At 42.9% G+C, this 25,293-nt stretch overlaps 1 protein-coding gene and 1 long non-coding RNA gene across 2 annotated transcripts in view; both read right to left on the bottom strand.

The window, feature by feature from the left end:
* Positions 1–25,293, bottom strand: part of LOC127580590 (cilia- and flagella-associated protein 54-like) — a 102,915-nt gene that overhangs the window by 50,941 nt on the left and 26,681 nt on the right. Inside the window, exons 9-15 of the mRNA XM_052034177.1 lie at positions 21,376–21,515; positions 16,235–16,404; positions 12,832–12,967; positions 9,560–9,710; positions 8,532–8,686; positions 3,311–3,437; positions 514–669 (exon numbers count right to left, since the gene is read on the bottom strand). Of these exons, the coding sequence (XP_051890137.1) occupies positions 514–669; positions 3,311–3,437; positions 8,532–8,686; positions 9,560–9,710; positions 12,832–12,967; positions 16,235–16,404; positions 21,376–21,515 (1,035 nt within the window). The remainder of the gene's footprint in view (positions 1–513; positions 670–3,310; positions 3,438–8,531; positions 8,687–9,559; positions 9,711–12,831; positions 12,968–16,234; positions 16,405–21,375; positions 21,516–25,293) is intronic.
* On the bottom strand, positions 3,345–8,626 carry LOC127580529 (uncharacterized). Its single transcript, XR_007957835.1, has 3 exons — positions 8,532–8,626; positions 6,067–6,249; positions 3,345–3,437 (listed from the first exon to the last, which is right to left on the bottom strand). It is a non-coding gene; the product is annotated as an uncharacterized LOC127580529 (long non-coding RNA).

The following is a 25,293-nucleotide window of genomic DNA, read 5'->3' as shown; positions in this document are numbered from 1 at the left end:
GTGATAACAACTTCTACAAGCAACCTACTATCAAGCAAGGTTCCAAGCTAGAAGTGACAATTCATAAAATAGACCCTGTGCTAGACGAGAAGGTAACAAGAAGCTCGCTGATCCACCATAACTCTAAACCATCTTCTTGAGCAACCGGATCACCCCTCATCACTACAGTTTAGCAACACCATGACCACTAATCACTTTGCACTAAAATGGACTTTTTTAATTCTAATTGTGTGCTTGTAATTGTATTTTTTCTTTTAACAATTGTGTTTCTTTTTCTTGTGAATGCTTCTTATCTGATGCTCTGTGCCTGTGATGCTGCTGCAAGTTAGTCTTTCATTGCACCTGTGCACACATGGACTCATGCAGATGACAATAAACTCAACTTGGACTCTGAAATCATTTACAATTCATCTAACTGCGAGACTACCTAGAAGTATTAAACAAATGATAAATCCAGATATTTTTAATTGCAATAGTTACTGTCAAGGCATGTTATTGCTGTATATATTATACCTTTCTGTAACAGTAAGTCTGCCTCTAGATCAGCTTCTTGAGATACAGCTTCTCTACAAAGCTGAAGACCTGTGCTATAAGTGGAAAGTGCTTCCTGCCACGTTGATTCACTCCTTCTTTTGGCTGAGCATGCTGCCAGTTGTGCTACAGCATTTCCTTTAACGGGAAACAAAGGCAAAATGTTAAACTCTGTATTAACATAATCTGCTGAAGAACCAGGCAGGCACGGTAGTGTAACAGTTAGCGTAACACTATTAAAGCGCCAACGACCCGGGTTCAATTCCGGCCGTTGTCTGTAAGGAGTTTGTACGTTCTCCCCGTGTCTGCGTGGGTTTCCTCCGGGTGCTCCGGTTTCCTCCCACATTCCAAAGACGTACGGGTTAGGAAGCTGTGGGCGTGCTATGTTGGCGTCGGAAGCTTGGCGACACTTGCGGGCTGCCCCCAGAACACTCAACTCAAAAGATGCATCTCACTGTGTGTTTCGATGTACGTGTGACGAATAAAGAAATCTCTCTCTATCGCTCACTGGGCGGGAAATTCTGAAACAGCGACAGTCGGATAATGGTAATTTGATAACATAAGGATGCATTTAAAACCACAGTGCAAATATAAGTGAGAAAAACATTTGTTTGGCACAGTCAACGTACGATAGAGGAGCAGATATGTAGACAAATCACAGAGCAGTGCAAGAGGAATAGGGTTATAGTAGTAGAAGACTGTTAAAGGTGGAACAGCAGAGGGGTGGAATTTTTAAAGTGCATCCAGGAGACCTTTTTGAGCCATTATGCAGATAGAACCATTAGAAAAGGGGCAGTAAAAAGATCACTGGACCTAATCTTAGTGAATGTAACTGGGCAGGTGGTCGGAGTGTCAGTCGGACAGCATGTCGGAGGTAGTGACCATAATCCCATAGGTTTACAAGGTAGTTATCGAAAGGGGTATGAATGATCAGAAACTAAGGTCCTGATTTGGGGAAAACCAATTTCATATCGTAAGACAAGCAAAAGTAGACTGGGAACAACTACTTGCACGTAGCTGTACAACTGACAAGTGGGAAACAAATGGTGAGAATTCAGGACCAATGTGTTCCAGTAAGAGTGAAGGGAAACAACAGCAAGTCCAAGGAATCTTGGGTGTCAAGTGATAATGAAGGGCTGGATAAAGGGAAAAAAAAAGCAGGCACTTGATAGGTACAGGGAACTGAAATTAGGATTATAGGAAGTGTTGGGGTTTCGGTGCATAAATAAAGGTTAGTAGGGCAAAGGGGGGCACAAAATATCAGTAGTGAACAGGATTAAGGAAAGTCCCAAGGCATTTTACAAGTACGTTAGGGGTAAATGGGTAAATTCCAGTACTGAAATATTGCTTATTTGTATGTCCCATTACTAAATGCAGAATGTCCACTCACTATTTCTGAGCATTGGAACTTTCTCCCCAATACTTGTTTGCATTGCTTCTTTCAGAAGTCTCTTCAAAAAACTCTCTCACCAAAAAACTCTCTCACCACACTCAAGGAATCATAAATTCATAGAGTCATATAGCATGGAAACAGGCCCCTCAGCCCTTGAGCCTGCGTGGACCATCAAGCACCCATTTACTCCAACCCTACCCTATCCCCATTTTATTTTAACTTGTTAGTTCCCAATCTTTTCTTTCCGCTGCTTAAAGCCCTCTGATTCCCTCGTGTGCATCAACTGGAGATGTGGCACAACCAGAGACGTTGCTGCCTTGCCACTCCAGAGACTTGGGCTCATTCTCCCTGTTTGGGTTTCTTCCAGGTGCTCCAGTTTCCTCCCACATCCCAAATATGTGTGGGTTGGTAATGTTATTGATTACGTAAATCACCCCTTGTAATGTGGAGGGTCATGACTGTCACGTGACAGCACTGCCCATTACCTGGTCGAAAGACACACCACCGCCAATCAAGATTTGGCTCCACCCCACCCATCAGTGCACACCTGACCATTGGTCCCTTTAAGCACCTTTGTATTTGGCCTTGGGGCATTTGCCGTTGTAAATCACCTGGGCTGGACCCCCCCAGCCCTCCAGCACTATAAAGAGTGCCGCATGTGCTTGGCTCAGCCTCTTTTGACTGCTCCAAGGGATTCGCCCTGCTTCACCCCAGGCCGAGGAACTGTGGAACGGTGCTGGAGAGATCGTTGGTAAGGTGTGCACTGTTAATAGGGTCGGGAGCATTCTAGTTAGTATCCCTGGTTAGCGTAGAGCCATGCCTGCACTGAGTCAAGGGGTGGTGGGTATCGTATTGTTTTTCCTTGATTGTCTGTACCCAGTTCGTTTTGTGTGTGTGTGTGTGTGTGTGTGTGTGTGTGTGTGTGTGTGTATATATGTATTCTACCCCTGTTGCAATTTTCCCACGCTCGCTATAAACTGTGCATGTGTGTGTATTGTTCCCGTTACCCTTTCCCTGCGTTTGTCTTCCGTAAATAAATCATTTATCTCCAAGACTGTGTTCACAGTCCTTGCCTCTGAGACCTCTAATCTCTTTCACAACACCCCTCAATATAGATGGGTGGCAGGTGAATAAAGTGGTGGGGATAGTAAAAAGGGGATGCCAGAGGAAAAATAGAGTTCACGTAGATGAGAGCTTGATGGTCAGTGCAGATGGGCTGGACCAGAAGGTCTGTTTCTGTGCTGTAAGACTCTATGGATTTATAGGGTGTTCTGCACAAGACCTGCTATTGCTGTTAGTGTTTCCAAATTTTAAATTATGTTAGAAATTAATCAGATAATAATTTCACTTTCATAAAGAAATAGAAGTTGTAATGCAATCCCTTACCTATTCGTAGTTTAATTTTTGCCATCAGGATAATATGTGGAAGATAAACATTTTTCAACGGGACTGCCAGACAGGAATAAACATCCCCATAAGACTGATGCCTTGCAGTTTCCCCCAGTAAAACAAGCTGCACACAAAATGCAAAAGTACCACCTTAGTATATCTCACAGTAGCAGGACCTTAGTATACTTACTTTCCAAAAAGGAAAAGTACTTAAATTTACATAATACACAGATAAATTGAAATAATTTGCAATGTTTTTACAGCACAAGATAGATATTTGAACAAAACTGTTTATGCCGGTGGTTGTACTTCACACAAGTTCCCTCTCACCCAATTTCATCGAATCCTATCAACATATCTCTTTTGAGCGACTAAGGATGAGAGGCGACTTGATAGAGGTGTATAAGATTATGAGGGGCATAGTCAGAGTGGACAGCCAGCACCTTTTCCCCAGGGCGTCAATGGCCAATAACAGAGGACATCAGTTTAAGGTCAGAGGAGGAAAGTTTAGGGGAGATGTCAGAGGGAGGTTTTTTATTTACACACAGTGTGGTGGGTGCCTGGAACGCACTGCCGGGAGTGGTGGTAGAGGCTGATACAATAGTGAAATTTAAAAGACTCTTACATAGGCACATGGATATAAGAAAAATGTGGAGGGTTATGGGCTGTGTGGGAGGGAAGGGTTAGATTGATCATGGAACAGGTTTATATAGGTCAGCAGAATATCATGGGCCAAAAGGTCTGTACTGTGCTGAACTGTTCTATATCCTTTCTCTTCCTCCTTCCTCATCTAGTTTTCACTTCAGTGCACCGATGTATTTGCAACCCCTCAATGTGCAATAAGTTACTGTATACGTATATTCATTATCCAAATAAATAAGTTTCTTCTAAATCCCATACCACACTCTTTAGTGGCTGTTCTATATTTATGGCCCATGCTAGTGGATTCCTCACAATGGAAACGTGTTTTCTTATGACCACCCTATAAAACTTCATTGTCTTAAGTATCTCATTTCACCTCTTTTTGTAGAGAATTGAGTCCCGGCCTGTTCAATCTTTTCTTGCAGTTGTACACTCTAACCTGTTATAACTTTATTTTTTAACTTCTCGAGTGCTTCTCTATACTTTTTGTAATATAGAGATCAAAACTGCATACAGAATAAAAGAATGAATATGCCATGTATGTTTTGTTAATACTCTTGCTGAGTTCAATTTTGCTGTATTCCAAAACAACTCTTCTGTATTTGCCAGCATTCTTTTTAAAGTTTTATCTAAATATTCCTGAAGGACGGAATAGTTTTGAATATTATTTGTAAGTCTACTTCAAAATGAAGAATCAAAATAAAATCAAATGTTATTAAATTCAATAAAACAGAATAAGATGTAAAACAATTGTCAGTGATATAGATGTATTTAGAAGTTAAAATCTCCTCAAAGAGATAAAGCCATGAAAGAAATTAAATTAAAGGGGAAATAGTTGATATAGAGATTGTTAAATGAATTTTCTTCTGTGGTACAATTTTAAGTGGCTGTCAGAAAGACTGCTGGTGATGTTCTTGCCTTAATTTGTTTGGCAACTGGAACTTTGACAGAGTAATGAGGTTTGAAAACATACTTCAAAACAGCCATGTACCATTAAAGCCATCAAGCGAAACAGTAAAAGCTTTCCCTGCCGAGACTTCTGCATTACTTTACCTATTGAGTTAAGATAAACAAGAAGTGCTGGGAAAACCCAGCAGGTCAAATTGCTTCTGTGGAGACAGAAACAATGTTAACAGTTCAGGTCAATGACATTTCATCAGTTAATTCTATTCCTCTCCCCACAGATCCTGCCTGACCTTCTGTGTTTTCCCAGTATTTTCTGTTTTTTTTTATTTCAGATTTTGAGCATCTGCAGTTTTTTTTATTTCAACTTTATGAGGACCCCTTAAAACCCCTCCAAGCACCCCACCCCTTGCCCCAAAGGGAATCAAAGCTATCATGAACAAAGCATCTGAGGCACTGAGTCACGTACTTGGGCAACATATACATCAGGCACTCTGCAAGTGTTAACGGGCCAACTACTCAGATGGGCTGGGTAGAGGGTTGGGGTCAGCACACTTCAGTTCTTTACTGAGTTATACATATAGGCTTTGCAACTTCTGGTAGGTAGGAAGGAGTGCTATTCCCTGTCCCCTGTTTTAATTCCAATGGGATCACTGTCAGTGATCAGTGTAAACTGCTGAAACCAGTCCTTGTTCTTAGTGATTGTAATTCCTGCCATTTGGTTTACAAATGGAAACATGGAATTGCCCATTAGAGAATTAAAGGTTGGAATGTTATATAGTTGAAAAGGGATCCCACCATAACTCCACAGGAAATTTTGCAGAATTTTCATTGCATATACACCAATGAAATATCAAAACGTCCTGGACATTTTGTTCATGAAATGCATATGCTCTGCAGGATCATCACTGGCACACTTATAGATGTATGAATAATGCATTTAGTTCAAAATCCATACATTAAGCTTGGAACCTTTCTAACTGCTCTCTGAAACCTGCTGCAAGGATGATCTCGTTGGCACTCTTCCTACTTTAACATCGCTGAGTTTTTGAATTCAGTATTGTGGGGTTAATGATGATAGCAATGTCTCGCAGCATTGTGACAATGTGGTTCAGCATACTCAAGGCCACACCTGCTATACGTTAGTTCTGTGCAATTAATGACAAAGGACACCTGTCAAGAAGACAAAAATATTTAAAATTGGCTACCTGGTCAAGAATTAATTTCTGGGCTGAGAGACAAACATTCATCTTCTCCTGCCTGACAGCACTTTCTACAGTGCATATCCATTCCACTGTACTTAAGTCAGTCAACTGAAGCATAGCTTTAATAAGAATCAGGACAGCACTGGGTGAATTGAATTGTCTTGGATTCAGTAAGTCCACTATATTCTGTTTAGGAGTAAAACACAAAAATATAATTATTTTCAAAAACCATAAAATGGGACAAAGATATAAATCTAGCAGGATAATATGTTAGAAATGTCAGTATCTTCGCTGGGAGATTGAGTGAAAGTAGTTTACACATTGGGCCACACGTCACCAGTTAATGCTCCTGGTGAGAGAGCAGGATACGAGAAGGGACTGGAACATACAAATGTAAATCCAACCAGCAACTGACAGTCACACACATTTTTAATGTGAGCAGCCAAAACCGAATTTCTCCCTCAGTCGATCTAATCTAATTCATAGCCCACAACCTTTTGGAGACTAAACTGAGAATCTCTCAAAATATAGGCATGGGAATCATTTGGTGTGGTTAATCCATATCTATCACCTTCAACTCCTGCTTTGTGTTGCCTGCACATTTCCATGTTTGCTGACCTTTGACTGCACACCCCAGTTGAGGGCCAAAATCATTGCTAAGCCACTAAAGTCAATCTGGAGCTGCCAGGCATTCTAGAGCAGAAGCTGACCTACAGGAGGTGCTGCCTCAAGGCAGCAACATCCACCATCAAAGATGCCCACCATCCGGGCCGTGCCATCTTCTCGCAGCTACCATTGGGCAGGAGGTACAGAAGCCTGAAGTCCCACACCACCAGGTTCAAGAACAGCGACTTCTCTTCAACCACTTGGTTCTTGAACCAACCGGCATGACCCTAATCACCACTGTTCAGCAACACTATGACCATTTTGATCACTTTGCACTAAAATAGACTTTGTGTTTAATTTGTGTTTGTTCTTGTGAATGCTGCTTACTGATGCTATGTGCCTGTGATGCTGGTGCAAGTAAATTTTTCATTGCACCCACCATATGTGTACTTGTGCAGATGACAATAAACTGGATTTTGACTTGGGAAACAGTGAAGTCTCTACACGAGAGCTGGCTCCATGACTTTTACACACTTCACTGGTAGTGAGTGCAGGCAGTCAATATCATGAGTCAAGCCTCAATGGCCTGGATGTAGTATGGCAGCAAGTTTGATAATCACACTCACATGATCAACATCAGTAAATGCCACATCCCACCAACTGCACCACCTGGCTCACACAATGCTCAAAGTACCACTTCTCCATTATTCCCCTAACAATAATCAGGACTCGCACTGAATTTACCTTACTCTCACAGAACTGATGGAAGACTCACACAGGTCTCACAGCTTGCACACACGGCTATTTAAACCTTGACAGGACATCTCCCCAGGACCCTGAGGGGCACACACTGATGCACTTCCCTCTCTCTTGCAGGACAAGGTGGCACATAATCATAGATTGTAGCTGCCTAACCAGATCTACGCTGTATGGAGGAAACAGTGTTTACAATCATTGGAGTGGGCACTGTTAAGATTGTGGTCAGTGTCAGGAAGATAATGGTATCCATATAACTAATCTTTTTTTGTCACATCCCACTTTGCCCATATGCCACAATTTCTTCTGAGTTACAAACTCCAGATGAAAAAAGAACACACCCCTTACTTCCCCAGTTCTCCTTACCACAACCCCAGCCTTTACCTTTTCAGATAACCTGGGACTGCAATCTGGCCAAAGGCTGGAAGAACAGTGAGGAAACAATGATAATGATTTCACATGCACATCAACCAGCTCAGCTACTGGCAGTGCACATCCTTTCCAAAGTAGTCTACACCCAGGACAGGTAAACAGCATCACAGCTATCAGCCTGGGCCAACAGGAGAACTTTGCCTCTTAGCCAGAAGGTTGTGGGTTCAAGTTCTGTCCCAGATGCCTGAGCACATAATCTGGGTTGACACCCAAGCAGGTACCAATGAGTCCAACACCACTGAAGATGCTAAACTTTGAGGAGAATGTTAAATAGAGCTTGACTTCGTAAATCGGCATATAAGCCCCCAGGACACCACTGTGTCCAGTATTGTAGTCAAGGTTTAACAATTAACGAAATCACATGAACAGATGGTCTAGTTATTATCTCATTATTATTCATGGGATCATTGTTGTCTGTGTGCATTTTTTTTTGTTGTAAACCATTGGGTCTCCACACATTGTGATGTAGGCTCACAGTGTCCTGAAATCAGGAAAGTTGCAAGTCTTATACCTCTCCATAGAAAACAAAGAATGAGAGCATGTGTTCCTCCTGCTTAATTCACCATCATCATCCCAAATGAATAAACATTTGTTACTGATTAACTTCTGATCTCAAGGAAGGAGCATGAAATGTGAAATTCCCTCTGCAGATAAAATCTAGGTAACAACCTCACCTGCAAAACTGTCCTAATGTGATCATTAACATATCCCAGCTGGAAATCCAGCAGAACTTCCTGCAGCATGAACTCAGCTTGTGTCTCAACATCACCATAGTCTTTTGCTTCCATTACCCCTTCTTCACAGAGCTGAGAGGTATCCAGAAAGCCCTCTGTTAAAAAGAGACACATTTCCACAAGGTTAAAACATCTGCTTTTTCTATTCTTTATTTCCAATTCTTTTCCAAATGTCAAGATGTGTAACAGTCAACATTGAGAGCATAAGATGCAACCACAAGATTAAAAGTTACTCTCAACTATACCACCAGGCTTTAAAAAAAATGTACAGACTCACTAATACTGTGAACTATGAAAGTGGTAGGAAGAAATCATCTCTTATTACAGATCATCAGGTGCCCACCCTCCCTTTTAGAACTTTAGATCATTTCTTGCCAATACAAATTTTTCCCGCCATTCTTAAAAGGACTGAAGAAGGTGTGGTCCCAATCCATAGTGCCAGATGCCTTTTGATGCCATAATCATGTAAAGTATTTCATTCATAGAAGGCCCTTTGGTAACTTAACTGTGAGAGGACGACAGCTGAGCTGATACTGTCCTGTGATGTCCACATAGGCTAGAATCACTGAATTCTGATCACGTGCATAACACTCTGATCTATGGATTGTTCTCAGGGACACATACTGAGACAAACATCAAGTGCTGCTGGAAGATCATCAACTTGCCATCAAAACAGGTGGCATTTTAATTTTCATACGATATCATTTCTCCTGCTTTTACTAAGGTGAACTATTGAGCAATACATAGGTAAAATTAACTTTGCCACTGAAGGTCCTGTCTTGGCCATCTTAGAAGCTCTTAAATATTTTAATTATCCAGCACCAATTGACCACAATAACATTACAAATGCAAACTCTGAAGTAATATCCTGAACTTGCTTGACAAATTGTTACTTGTTTAGTAAAACAAGCAGGAAAGATAGCCAAGAGATCAAGAAATTGGTCAGTTGGAAACTGAAATCAAAATACCTTTCTTTAGTCCTGCGGAATATATCTGAGCAGTCAGAGCAGTCACCATAGCCAATCGACATTTCAGCCAAAGACCCATATGCAAACGTCCACGTGCTTCCATATTCCAAGTTTCCTGGTGGAAGTCTTTATTAATATGGTCTTCGTGTTGCTGAGGAGAAACATCTTCATTTACAACTTCATCTTTGCAGAATGAAAAACCATTTTACATTTATTTAAATCTAAACCACATATTTTGACCTTGAAATTGCATCACCAGCAACATGGTGTTCAAACAGCTTAGGGGAGTGGAGGGTTTGATTTAAACACTGTGTAAGTTCCACAATGACCGAAATCTTAATTTGCAGTGGGATCACAGAACAGTATCGTCAAGTACCCCTGTGCAACAACACACTGTGTCAGTTTAATTGCATACTCTATTAATCTGTCACATTCCTTCACCTTCTGGCCCTTTTTTTTATAGCTCCAATCTCAGTATAGACAATACCAGCAGCACTCTTCCAGGGACAGGGGAGTGTTGCTACATAATGAGTGGATGCAGCAGTGATGGGGAAGAGCTCAGACAGTTTTCCCAGAAAGACAGAGGGACCTGGGCGGGCTGGCGAAGAACAGGAACTATGGGAAGCACGTTCTTTGTACAAGGAGTCCATGGAAACCCTGCAAGGTTTCAGACAGGTAATCCTGGCAGAAAGTTGTCAGGGAGGTCTCTGTAAAGTGTAACATTACACGAGTAGAGTCAATGAATGCTTGTACTTTGGGGAACCCTGCAACGTAGTAGATGAGGTTATCTCCCCTTGAGTATATGATTTACGTGATCTCCCACATACAATATTAAACAGAAAACTTTGAGATGTGGCAGAGAACAGCAGCAGCAGCCTGGAGTGATTCTGCAGCCAGAAAACTGAGAGTGAACATGTCCTGGACCAAGCAGTCAGTGCACATCTGAGGCTGTGTCTGAAGTCACAGGAAATCACAGATCTCAGCCAGTACAAAGAATGCAGCTTGAGAGATATCCTTTAAACAGCATGGCTTCTGGAAAAGAAAGCCCAAAAATCTGCACAAAAATTGTTTGGGGCATGCTTTTTGGGCTTTCACCCCCTTCCAGTCAGAAATCAAAGCAAGCACTTGCGTGTGCAGTTCACCTCAGTGTTGGTGTCATTTGCACATGTGATGACATCATCCACAATTTACGATGCTTATTTTCGTACTAATAACCTAATCTGGTGCAAAAATGTGCCACCCAACTCTTTTCACTCACTATCACACAAGAAGCAAGCATCAACCTTTTTCAAAGAACATTTTCTTCCTGCCACCTCATGCTGCATGTTCACAATCCCTGTCCTTAACTCCATTTCCCCCATTTTTGCTGCATGTTCTTTCCCATTTTAATCTGCATGTTCTTCACTCCATTCCATGCTGCGTCGTTGATCATTTTTTCATGCTGTAATTTTTGAAACCCATTTCATTCTGCTTTGTTGTAACCTCCCAGCCCCCTCTTCATATTATGCACTTCATTAGATTTCTGGAAGGCTGTAACCCCCACGACATACTGCTTATTTTTGTCCACCCATTTAATGGTTCACCCCAGTTAACGCAGCACATCTTTCCCCCAACATTGGGCTTCATATTCTTACTACCCACCTGCCAGTTCTTGCTAATTCTTCTTCCCACCCCTTTGCTACTTATTCCCCACATGTCCTACGACTGATCATTTACCATCTCACCACACTCCAGTTCCTTCCCTTCCCCACTCACGATTCCTGTTTGTTGACTCCATTTCATGACGCATTCCTCCTCCCACTTACTTCGTGCTGTATGTTTTTAGCCACGTTGCTACTTATTGTTGGCCCCACGTCCCTGCTTCATTCTGCGGGTTCTTTTGCCACTCTGCCCCAACTTGTTCCCCCCCTTTCCTGCCGCATGCAGACCTTTTTTCCCCCCAGGATTTGGGTTTTTGCCATGTGGAATTCCCCTTGTGAAACTGGTGGTGAACGGCTGCAGTCCTTCTGGCGAAGGTGCTCCCACGGTGCTGTTGAGGAGGAAGTTCCAGGATTTAGACCCAGTGATGATGAAGGACCAGTGATGCATTTCCAAGTCAGGATGGTGTGTGGCTTTCACCAGCTGCAAGTTCTCCACAATTATATGCTGGATCTTCCTTGCCCCACTTCATGCTGCAACTCCACTCTAACCTATCTCAAACTGTTTTCCTCACCCAGACTGTCCCCCACCACTTTATGATGTGTCTTTTCCCATTAGTACATCATGCTGCATGTTGCCGATTCCTCGTCACCTCTGGAAACTACCCTGGGATGTTTTACTGGATTAAGGGTGCAAAATACAAATTTTTGGAACTAATTGAGCTATCCAAGTGGCATCAGGTATTATTGTTCTTACATATGTGTATAGTTTGGAGAACTGTAATAAAAGCATCCTACCTGGATGCATCACAGCTTGGTATGGCAACTGCTCTCTCCAGGAACGCAAGAAACTGCAGAGAGTTGTGGACACAGCCCAGTGCATCACGGACACCAGCCTCCCCTCCTTGGACTCTGTCTTTACCTCTTGCTGTCTTGGTGAAGCAGCCAGCATAATCAAAGACCCCACCCACCCGGGACATTCTCTCTTCTCTCCTCTTCCATCGGGTGCAAGATACAGGAGCCTGAGGGCACGTACCACCAGGCTCAAGGACAGCTTCTATCCCCACTGTGATAAGACTATCGAACGGTTCCCTTATACAATGAGGTGGACTCTGACCTCACGATCTACCTTGTTGTGACCTTGCACCTTATTGCACTGCACTTTCTCTGTAGCTGTGACACTTTACTCTGTACTGTTATTGTTTTTACTTGTACTACCTCAATGCACTCTGTACTAACAAAATGTAACTGCACTGTGTAATGAATTGATCTGTACGATCGGTATGCAAGACAAGTTTTTCACTGTACCTCGGTACAAGTGACAATAATAAACCAATACCAATAATACATCTATTTGCAAGCGATTGAGATAAATTATTACACTGATATAAAGGATTTTGTTCTTTTACAGTTCATCTATTTTATTGTTGATACCGATGGTCCCATTACAGTGAACAGACCAGTCACTGCCAGGACATTATAATGATAAATTGCATTTATACAGTGCCTTTGATGTTGCAAACCATCCCAACTTAGTTCACAGAAGCGCACGTAAAAAATGACCTCAACAACTGCAGCATATTCTCTGAAAAATGTTTGACGCGCAAGGTTCATGTAACCTGTTGTTTCACTCACAGTGCTTTTTAATGCACTTCTAAGGGCTGGCGCTGGGTCCATTTTATGGCCTAAAGCTGTTTTATGCTCCTGTTTGTGTTTCGTCAAGATTCTGGCTCTCTGCAAGAGTTGAAGTGCAGATAAAGCAATGGCGGCACTGTAAAGAATAGAAAATGGTCATAAGTGGGTTACATTGCAGTGTAAGCATTAGTTCATTGAAACTATTGCTGATTATGTCAAATGTAAGCTCTGAAACAGCAACAACACAGTGGAGAGTTAATAATATTGTGAAAGCCCCAGAGTGGGAATATCCCTCCCCGCCCGCCCATGTAGAAACTGGGAAGTTCTTTATTGTATTTGTCAAAAACAAATTTCCTTCCATGGTGTTTTTCCGGGATGTAACCTGCAGGCTTGATAAGGGGATCCAGTGAAGGTAGTGTATTGGGGTCTTCAAAAAGTGTTTGATAAGATACCAAACAAAGGTTGTAACAAAGGAGGGCTCTGAATTTGGGGCAACAATCATAAAATCTCCTTTCCAAAGGGATTTCAAAGGAAGTAACCTGAGCCAAATCCATACCTTAAATGCTGGAGACTTCCAGCACATTCTTACCGTGCTGCTGGACCTCATGAGGACTTCCATGTTCAGATGTGCCTGTGCCACAGATTTTGGAATTGCCCCCAAAATCTAGACAGAGTTTGCGTCTAGCGGTCAGAGACTGGGCACAAAGGGACAGTCGATTTAGGACCAAGATGAGGAGGAATAATTTCATGCAGAGGCTTCTGAACCTTTGCAATTCTTCACATTGGACAGCTGTGGAGGCTCAGTCATTGTGTTCATTCAAAATAGAGATCAATAGATTTCTGGTCCTATTTCTTCTGGTCCTATTTCTTCTGCTCCTACGTTGTTAATGCCTTCCAGACATTATTCACTTCTCTGTAAGGATCTTTATGAATCCCTTTGAAATATGTATGCTGAAAAGTCCTCAAGAGTCTATTTGCTAATAATGAATCCATCTCTTTTGTGTTTCTCACAAGATTGGCTACTTGTAGTGGATAATGCTTTCTAAAGTAAGGAAATTGTTACCTTAAAAAGGATTATCCACTATAAGTTGTTATGAGCTCCCCAGAGTTTTATTACTGTTGCTCCGTACTTCAGTAGATAAAGATAATCTGTCATGGTCAGCATTGTGCAAATTTGTTGCAGGAATCACTTCAGCTGTACTGAAATTAAAGTTTAGAGTGGGAGTTGGGCAGTAGCTTGTACCACAGGACTTCAGCAATTGAAGGCAGGTGGTTGGAGATTCACCAGTCATTTCTACACATTAGCTCCTTGCCTGAACAGGGAGCCCAATGAGTTAGGTCCTTGAGAGACTGTAAGGGGAATTAAAAATGACCTGAGCATTTCTAGCAAGGGTCTACCTTCTCTGTCAGCCAAAATTCCCCTGCACTGCGAGGTGCTACACCTGTTCCTCCATCTCCACCATCTCCAGGTCAACTTACCTAAAAGCTCAGCCTTCCTGATGGTGAGTGTGGAAATGGCAGGAAGCAATGACTAAGTAACTAACCCCCTCTGGAGAGAATTATAGCACTCTTCTCCACAAATGAAGACAAAGGTAACCCTTCCCTCTCAGTAGTCAACAATTTTTCCAATTGCTGAAGTCCTGTGGTACAAGCTACTGCCCAACTCCCACTCTAAACTTTAATTTCAGTACAGCTGAAGTGATTCCTGCAACAAATTTGCACAATGCTGACCATGACAGATTACCTTTATCTACTGAAGCAGAAAACCATGACCAAATTTTAATTAAAACGGCATTGCACGATGGATAATCTCACTCAGTGCACATGCCGAATGCCTGATGTGACCTGACACACAACGTGACCAGAATTGCCAGGTAAAATTCTGTCACAATTCCTGCATAATGGCTCATTTTTGAGATTTGCACACAAAAACATGGTGCTTCAATATCCACTTTCTTGTCACAGGTCTTTCCTTCTTATTCTGCACTGTGCAAAGGTGAAAGCACCAGATATCACATTGTACGTTATTGTCTGCCATTTGCAAGAAAAATGAAATAGAAATTGAAAACAACAAAACACTTCCAATGGTTTCAGCATCCTTCCCATGCCTCTGCTGCATCATGGAACATTGTTATCTTGGGGAGCCCATGCTTTGAAAGTGAAATGTGGTATTCACTGCTATCACTTGCCAGGTTTCCAGTAACTGACACGGTTTCTAAGAAAGTTATGAAAATTACCAAGTCTCTGCAAACTTTGATCTTACATCCCACTACACTGGGCCAGCATGCATGTCACAAGCTGCAGGCTCCCATTATTGTATCCAACATCTGGAGATACTTCAGCATGCACCCAGTTTCCTCCCTGAAGATCTCAGAGACAGCACCCTGGAAACATTCCCAAGAATGCGCAGTGTAACAGTTCTGTTTGCCTTATAAAAGGTCTTTAGAAGTCCTCAACAAGGAATATGAAACAATATCTTGCATACAGGAGAGAGATAGAACATCTGTTTTGAGTGGTACTGCAATAACAACCTGATGCTTAACGTCAATAAAACCTAGGAGCTAATCGTTGACTTCAGAAAGAGGAAGTCAAGAGACCATGTGAGAGTTCTCATTGATGGGTCAGAGGTGGAGAGAGTAAACAATTCCTGGGCATGTCACCAAATACTCTAACAAACTTCTACAGATGCACTGTTGAAAGTATCCTGACTGGTTGCATCATGGCCTGGTACAGCAATTCCAATGCACAGGAACACGAGACACTGCAGAGAGCAGTGGACACAGCCTGGTCCGTCACAGGCACAGCCCTCCCCACCACAAACAGCATCTACAGGAGGCACTGCATCTATCATCAAGGATCCCCACCATTCGGGTCACACCCTCTTCTCAATGCTACTGTCAGGCAGGAGGTACAGAAGCCTGAAGTCACACACCACCAGGTTCAGGAACAGCTACTTTTCTATAACCGTCAGGTTCTTGAATCGACCTGCACAACCCTAACCTTACCTCAGTGACGGAACAGTGTGGACCACCTCTTGCACTACCATGGACTTGTCTCTGAATGTGTCTTTTTTTTTGCACTAAGGTTTTGTTCTCTGTCTCTCTTCACCGTCTTTATAATTTAATGTATAATTTATATTCTGTGCACTGTCTGTACCTACGTGCCTGTGATACTGTTGCAAGCAAGTTTCTCATTGTACCTCTACCTCACCATACTTGTGCACATGACAATAAACTCGGCTTGACTTCAAGATAATAGCAAGGAGGTTTTATGGCTAAGTTCCAGTGTGCTTCAGGACTGGGTGGAAAGTCAGCATTTTTAGTAATAGGGGACTATTCAAGTAAATTGAAAATGTTTTTCACTATCACGACTACAAAAGCAGGACAACATTGGTTAGATTTACCTGAATGCCAGCTGCAACCTTTGGAAAGCTATTGCTGCAGACTGAAGTTTGGCATCAATGACCATCTCCAGAGCAGCAGGAGGAAGGTTGGCAAATTCAGAATCATGCGCTGCTTTCAGAGTCTCCATGAATATGTTCAACTTATTTTGTGCTCCTTGCAAGACAACATCCTGCAGTATAAAATAATCAATATCAAATAAACTATTCCATTTGATTGGGAAAATTAAACATCCCAGCTACGACTGTAACAAGAACGGATAAAAGAACACAAGATAGTAGGAGCAGGAGTAGGCTGCCTTGTCCCTCAAGCCTGCTCCACCATTCAAGATGATCATGGCTGATGATCAGGCCTCATCTCTTCTGTACCAGTTCCCTACAGACCTCATTTCCCCACAGACCTCATTTCCCCAATCTTTCAAAAATGTATCTACATCCTCTTTAAACATCTCGAGTGATCTTGCCTCCATAACTCTACAGGGTAGAGTATTCCAAAGAGTCACCGCCCTCTGGTGAGACGGAATTCCTATACATCTCAATTTTAAATAACTGCCCCTAATCTTGTATTATGTCCTCATTTGAGGCTCTGTCGCTAGTAGAAGCATCTCAATACCTACCCAGTCATACTCTTTTAGGATCTTGCATATTTCAATAATCGCCCCTTATTCTTCTAAACTTCTTGTTATCTTGGTGAAGCAGCCAGCATAATCAAAGACCCCACCCACCCGCGACATTCTCTCTTCTCTCCTCTTCCATCGGGTACAAGATACAGGAGCCTGAGGGCACGTACCACTAGACTTAAGGACAGCTTCTACCCCACTGTGATAAGACTTTTGAACGGTTCCCTTATACAATGAGATGGACTCTGACCTCACGATCTACCTTGTTGTGACCTTGCACCTTATTGCACTGCACTTTCTCTGTAGCTGTGACACTTTACTTTGTACTGTTATTGTTTTTACCTGTACCGCATCAATGCACTCTGTACTAACCCATTGTAACTACACAGTGTAATGAATTGACCTGTACGATTGGTATGCAAGACAAGTTTTTCACTGTACCTCAGTACAAGTGACAATAATAAACTAATTCCAAAACAGATCCAACTTCTTCAGCCGTTTGTGGGCAAACGGGGTTTCCATCAACGGAGAACAGCAGAAAGGAACATCTTGAGCATGCTTAGTTCAAAAATGATGTTTCCAAGCAGGTTTAGTATAATCAAATCCCCATGGACTGATGGGATCTTTAACAGGATGCTAAGGAAAGCAAGCAAGGAGATTGCTGGGGCTCTGACTGAGATTTTTGCATATTCATTGGCCACAGGTGAGGTACCAGAAGACAGGAAGATCGCTAATGTTGTCCCCTTGTTCAAAAAGGGCAGTAGGGATAAGCCTGGAGACTACAGGCCAGTAAGCCTTACATCAATGGTAGGAAAGTTGTTGGAGAAGATTGTTGGAAAGACAGGGACTGATTGGTCAGCATGGTTTTGTGCAGTGGAGATCAGGTCTCACGAATCTGATTGAGTTTTTTGAGGAGGTAACAAAGAAAATTGATGAAGGCAGAGTGGTTGATGTGGCTTACATCACTTCAGTAAGGCTTTCGACAAGGTCCCACATGGTAGGCTGGTACAGGGGTTAAAGCACAAGTTATACAAGGTGTGTTGGCAAATTGGATTGTAAACTAACTTGGTGACAGGAGGCTGATGGGTGTTGTTTTTGACTGGAAGTCTGTATCAACTGGTGTACCACAGGGATCGTTGCTGGGGCCTTTGCTGTTTGTAATATAAATAAATGACTTGAATGAGCATGTAGGTGATCTGGCGAGGACATGAAAATTGGTGGAATCATAAATAGTGAAGAAGGTTGCCTCAGGATACAGCGGGACATAGATCAGCTGGAGAATTAGGCAGAGCAGTGGCAGATGGAATGTAATCCAGACTACTGTGAGGTACTGTACTTTGCGAAGTCAAATTGTGGCAGGACATAAAGAGTTACTGGCAGGGATCTTAGGAGCAGTGATGTACAGAGAGACCTTAGGGTGCAAGTCCAAAGCTCCCCAAAGTGGCAACACAAATGGATAGGGTAGGGAAGAAGGCATTCGATATGCTTGCCTTTACAGGCTGAGGCATTGACTACAAGAGTTGGGATGTCATGTTGCAGCTGTACAGAACATTAGTTACACTGCATTTGCAGTATTGTGAACAGGTTCAGTTGCCACACTACAGAAAGGATGGGGTAGCAATAAAGAGAACGCAGAACAAGTTCACCAAGATGTTGCCTGGAATGGAGGGCCGTGGTTATAAGGAGAGATTGAATAGGCTGTGTTTCTCATTCAAACTTCGGAGGCGGAGGGATAACGTTATAGAGGTTTATAAAATTATAAGGGGCATAGGTAGTCTTTCTCCCAGGGCAGGGGAGTCTACAGCTAATAGGGCACAGACTTAAGGTGAGAGGGAAGAAATTTAAATGAGATCTGAGGTGGAAGTTTTTCACACAGAGGGTGGTGGTTATCTGGACTGAGCTGCCAGAGGAGGTGGTAGAGGCAAATACAATTACAGCACTTAAAAGGCATTTAGACAGGTATCTAGATCAGAAAAGCATATTAGTATATTGGCCTAATGCAAGCAAATGGGATTAGTATAGATAGACATCAGTGTCGGCATGGACGAGGTGGGTCAAAAGGGCCCGTTTACGTGCTGTACGATTCTATTTAAGGCTGATTTTCTTGGGGTCATTTTGGGAAGTATAGATCGCAAGAGGTGAATAGATATGCATTGTTTCCTATTAGGGCATTCTGAAACACTAATAGAAGCTTTGCTGAAGATATAGTAATACTCAGTCATAGGATTTATGTTCCCATTTGGACTGATATTTAATGCCCTGTTAAGTGGTCGAGCAAGTCACTCAGCTGCCCACTTACAAATTTCACTTGCTAATTTCTCAGGACAACTGTTTGATCCCCATTAGAACAAAGTACACCAGGAGACAGATGAACCATCCATGGCTAACAAAAAGTGGGTCAAGGAAAATATTAAGTCAAAGACTAGAGCACATAAGGGAGCAAGAACTAGTGGTATCAAGCAATCTGCTGGAGGAGTTCAGCGGGTCAAGCCGCATCTGTGGGAGAAAAGAAATTGAAACCCAGGATCAGGACTGGAGGTAGTGATAGACCAGAGGATGGGGAATTTTACAAGAACCAGCAGCAAAAGACTAAAAAGTTAATAAGGAGGGAGAAAATTGATTGTAAAAGAAAACTGACAAGTAATATCAAACCAAACAGCAAGGGCTTCAATGGATATACAAAAAGGAAAAGGATAACTAGGATAAGACTCTAGAGAGCATGAATGAGAATTACCAACAGGAAATAACAAAATGGCAGACAAGTTAAATCAATACTTTGCATCAGTGGAGAATACTGCAAACATCAAGGATTTCTGATGGGCTAGTTTTAAACACGATGGAAGAATTGTCATTAGCATAAGGAACAAAGTATTGGAAAAACTAATGGGACTACAGGCAGACAAGTCGCAAGGTCCTGATGCTTGCCCTCGAGGGTTTTAGAGGAAGCAGCCGCAGAGACAGTGGAGCCATTGGTTGAGGTTCTTCAAAAATCACTGGGTTCTGGGAAGGTACCAGCTGAAAATGCAAATGTGACTTCACTGTTCAAGGAAGGAAGACAAAATGTGGGCAATTTTTGGCCTGTTAGCTTAATATCTGTTGTTATCAAGATGCTTGGATCTATAAATAGCTCGTCATTGAAAGCAGTTTAATGCAATCAAACCAAGCCAACATGGTTTAATGAAAAGCAAATCACGTTTGATCAATTTTCCGGAATTCTTTGAGGATGTCATTTACAGAGTTGATAGAGGGGAACTTGTAGATGGAATATATTTGGATTTTCAGAATGCAATTGACAAAGTGCACAAAATAAGAGCTCATGGTATTAAGGGAAGTATAGGCATGGACTGAAGCTTGGTCATATCATAAAAGACAGGCAGAATTAACAAGTCTTTTTCAAGCTGGAAGGATGCAACTAGTGGAATGCCCCAAGGATCATTTCCTGGTCCTTAAGTATTTATGATTTGGAGGAGGAGACAGAGTTTAAGGCATTGAAGTTTGCCAATGACACGAAAACAATGCAATGAGTGTGTAAAGACTGTGACAGAATATAGATAAGTTGACTAAGCAGGTGAAAACTTGGTGAATGGGGTTTAATGTGGGGAAGTCCAAGATTATACACATTGGTAAAAAGAGCCTAAAGGCAGACGATTATCTAAAAGCAGAAAGACCGCAGCTGAGTGAAGGAAAGAAGGATCTAGGTGTTCTTGTGCACGAATTGAAAAAGTCACCAGGAGCAGCAGCAAGTGGTTACAAAGGCAATTGACACATATGCCTTCATTGCATGCAGGTTAGAGCTTAGAAATGGGGAAGTATTGGTATAGTTGTACCACTAGTAGTGGTGTAGTGGTGAGGTGTTCATAGAAAGGATGTTCTGGCATTGGAGGAAGTCCAAAAGAGAGTCACTAAGCTAGTTCCTGGGATGACAGGGTTGTCCTATCGCAAATGGCGAAAGAAATTACATCAATTTTTTTTTAGAGTTTAGATGAATGAGATCTTTATTGGAACATATAAGATCCTAAGGGGGTATGACAGGGTAGATGTTGAGATGTTTCCAAGAGTGGAGAATCTCAAACGAGAGGACATAGCTACAATACAACGAGCTCATTTAAAACTGGTACGTGTAGGAACTCAGTTTTGTAGAGGATTTTATCTCTGGAATTCTCTCCCCGGAAGGCTGTGGAGGCGAGATCATTGGTGGTATATAAAGGAGGTAACTTTTTGAAAAAAAGTCAGGGAATTGAAGGCTGTGGGAAACTAGCACAGAAGATGAGGCCTGGGTCAGAGCAGCCCTGATCATATTGAATGGTGGAGTTGAGTGACCTACTCCTGCCCCTGTTTTATTATGTTCTTCTGTCTGAACTGGAGGGAGGCAATACCTCTGGCTACTTCACTGCTGAGAACTGATAAATTAAAAATATTCTTGCACGAGCTGAAAATGAAAGAATCTGGCCTTTCCACAAAGACTTCTTTACATTTATCCGATTGTCCCTGTGCACCAATTAGAGATAGACTTGACATAATTACCTTGAGCTGGGGTAAGGTAAGGTGCTTATGAAGACCTGACTTCTCTTGACTTGGATGACATTCTTGTGTGGCACCCTGTATCTGACTTAAATGACTAATAACTCTCACATCTTCAGTATCCAGGTCTATAATCATTCCACCTGCAATTTGGAGCAGAGCTAGTTTATGACAAACACACAAGAAAAATAAATCTTACTCCAAACAGCAATAAGACATTACCCATTCAGATAAGGATCAGCTTTTCTGAGCAATAATTAAGTTTTTACCAAGACCAGTGGCATATGCCAAAAGTTAATGAAAATTCATAATGTACAATGCCCTAACGTAGTAAGTGTTAGGGCCTTCTATGTTACGAATTCTTCAACTAACTGGAATCTGACATCAACATTCAAGAACAAAGGAGCTATGAGGGCAGGCCATAGTGGGGGCAGGACGGAGTGAGAGAAATGTGAGATGCAGGCAGTATGGTAGGAAAGTTACTGCCGGGAATTCTGAGGGTAAGGATCTACCAGCGCTTAGAAAGGCAAGGACTGATTAGTGATAGTCAGCATGGCTTTGTGCATGGGAAATTGCGTCTCACGAATTTGAATGAGTTTTTTTGAAGAGGTGACCAAGACGACTGTTGAGCAGGGTTGGTAGACAACATTTACATGGACTTCAGCAAGGCCTTTAACAAGGTCCCTTGTGGTAAGCCGGCTCAGAAGGTTAGATCACATGGCATCCAGGGTGAGCTGGTCAATTGGTTACAATATTAGTTTGGTGGTAGGAGTCAGAGGGTGGGAGTGGAGGGGTGCTTTTCAGATTGGAGGCCTGTGACCAGTGGGTGCAGCAGGGCTCAGAGCTGGGTCCTCTGTTGTTTTCCATCTATATTAACAAAGCGGATGAGGATGTAGGTGGCACGATTCATAAGTTTGCAGATGATACCAAAATTGGTGGAATAGTGGATGGTGAAGAAAGTTATCCAAGATTACAACATTGGAAAGTGGGCCAAGGAGTGGAAGATGGAACTTAACTCAGACAAGTGCAAAGTGTTGTATTTCGATAGGTTAAACCAGGACAGTACAAACACAGTAAACAGTAGGGCTCTGGAAGGTATTATAGAACAGAGACTTAGGGATACGTACATAGTTTCCTGAAAGTGGCGACACAGGTAGGCAAGGTGGTGAAGAAGACATTTGGCACACTTGCCTTTGTCGGTCAGGGCACTGAGTACAAGAGTTGGGACGTCACGTTACAGCTGTACAAGACGTTGGTGAGACCACACTTGGAGTATTATGTGCAGTCCCCTTGCCCAGTTATAGGAAGGAGGTCATTAAGCTGGAAAGGGTGCAGAAATGCTTCACAAGGATGTTGCCAGCTTCAGTTATAAGGAAAGGCTGGACAGGTTGGAACTGTTTTTCCCTGGAGCATGGAAGGGTAAGAGGTGAACTTATAGAGACATATAAAATTATGAGGGGCACGGATAAGGTGAATGGTCACAGTCATTTTCCCAGGGTAGGGGAGTCTAAAACTAGAGGGCATCAAATGCGACCAGCTCAGTTAGGCAGCTTGGTTGGCATGGAAAAGCTGGGCCAAAGGGCCTGTTTCTGTGTCTAGATTGTGGGACTTCAGTAGACCCTTTGACAAGGTCCCACAAGGAAGACTGGTCCAAATGATTAGAGCCCATGGGATCAAAGGCAAGCTGGCAATTGGATCCAAAATTGCCTTGGTAATAGAAGGCAGAGGGTGATGGTGAGACTTGTTTTTGTGATTGGGAGTCTGTGACCTGTGGTGTCCACAGGGATGGTGTTGGGACCCTTAGAGTTTTTTATACACATTAATGGGTTGGGATACAAATTTTGGAGGTATGATTAGTAAGATGACACAAGAATTGGTAGTGTTGGTGATTGTAGGTTACAGAACAATATTGATCAGTTGGACGGAGCAATACTAGATCGAATTTAATCCCCATCAGTGCATGATGATTCATCTCGGGAGGGCTAATAAGGGTAGGATATACACCGTGAATGGTAGGCACTAAGAGGAACAGAGGGACCTGGTGTATAAATCCAAAAATCTCTGACCGTGACAGCCAAGGTGGATGGGATAGTGAAGAAGGTATATGGCATATTTGCCTTCCTTAGCTGGGGCATAGAATACAAGAACATGGAGGTCATGGTACCACTATATGAAATCTTGATTAGGCCACAACTGGAGTATGCGTACAGTTCTGGTCACCACACTATAAGAAGGATGTAATTGTACTGAAGAGGGTGCAGAGAAGATTCACCAGGATGTTGCCCGGACAAGAACATTCCAGTTATGAGGAGAGAATGGAGAGGCTGAGTTTGTTGTCCTTAGAGTGGAGGCAGCTGATGGGCAGACCTGATCGATGTATACAAAACTATGAAGGGCATGGATAGAGTAGATAGTGAGAAAATTTTCCCCATAATGAAGATGTTTGAAATAAGAAGACATAGGTTTAAGGTAGGATAAGAGGGTCAGAGGGAATCTAAGGAAAAATATTTTCACCCAGAGCGTGGCTACAGTCTGGAATATACTGCCTGAGAAGCTGGTGAGGCAGGTCCTGGCACAACCTGCAAGAATTATCTGGATGAGCACTTGTCTCAGTGATTTTTTTTTACATCTAATAATTATTCACCACCTTATGCCACCACCGTGACCTCCCCCTCTCTGATGCTGAGCAGTGACGCCCACACTTCAGTAAGTTCCAGGCCCGACACAACGACAAGCTCTTCTTCCACCACCTCTGCCTCCAAGCCTATTGGCAAGGAGTCCTCACCGCCCATTGATGACTCTTCCTCACATCTCCAGCACTCCCCTTCTGGCCTTTTACCCTCTCCTGATCTTTTCTCATTTTTAATGTGATATTGACTGCCTTGACGTCTCTGCTCCCCTCACCCACTCCAACCTTACTCCTTCCGAATTCACAACCCTCCGCTCACTCCGCACCAGTCCCAACCTCACCATCAGACCTATACTGTTGTAGTCTGGCACACTGACCCGTACCTTGCAGAGGTTGGATGCCAGCTTTTTGACACCTCGTCATACCTCCCTCTGGACCACGTCCCCACTAATGAACACCAGGGCACCGTCTCCCGCACCATTGCATGAGATCTCCCCTCCACAGTCCAACCTGATTGTGCCCCGACCCTGCACTACCCACTTCCATCACTTACCAAAGGTCCATAAACAGTAGGCCCATTGTTTCTGCCTGCTCTTGCCCCAATGAACTAATTTCTTTAGACCTGGACACCATCCTGTCTCCCTTTGTCCAGTCCCTTCCCACTTACATCCGGGACACCTCTTAGGCCTTCCATCGTTTTCATAACTTCCAATTCCCTGATCCCAACTGGCTCACCTTTACTATGGATGTCCACTCTCTATACACCTCCATCCCGCATCAGGAAGGTCTCAGATCTCTCCATTTATCTCCTGAACAAACACCCAACCACTTCCCCTCCATTAACACTCTCATCCACTTGGCTGAACTTGTTCTTATCACCACCAACTTCTCTTTCCAATTCCTCCCACATTCTACAAATCAGACATGGGCCCCAGCTATGCCCATCTTTTTAGTGGCTATGTGGAAGAGTCCTTATTCCAAGCCTATTCTGGCACCCGCTCTCCCACCAACCCCCCCCCCCCCCCACCAAACCCTTTCTCCACTCCATCGACAACTGCATTGGTGCTGCTTCCTACACACATGCAGGACTTGGTAACTGCATCACCTCCTCCACCGACATCCACCCTGTCCTCAAATTCACCTGGGCTATCTCTGATACTTATCTTCCTATTCTGGATCTCTCTGCCTCCCACTCAGGAAACAGACTTGCCGCTGACATTTTCTATAAACCCACCAACTCCCACAGCCTCATCAACTATACCTGCTCCCAGCCTGCCTCCTGTAAGGATGCC

The sequence above is a fragment of the Pristis pectinata genome, chromosome 19 (genome assembly GCF_009764475.1).
Source record: "Pristis pectinata isolate sPriPec2 chromosome 19, sPriPec2.1.pri, whole genome shotgun sequence".
NCBI classification, from domain to species: Eukaryota; Metazoa; Chordata; class Chondrichthyes; order Rhinopristiformes; family Pristidae; genus Pristis; species Pristis pectinata.
The sequence above is the reverse complement of the archived record's forward strand: the minus strand, read 5'-3'. Positions and strand labels throughout refer to the sequence as shown.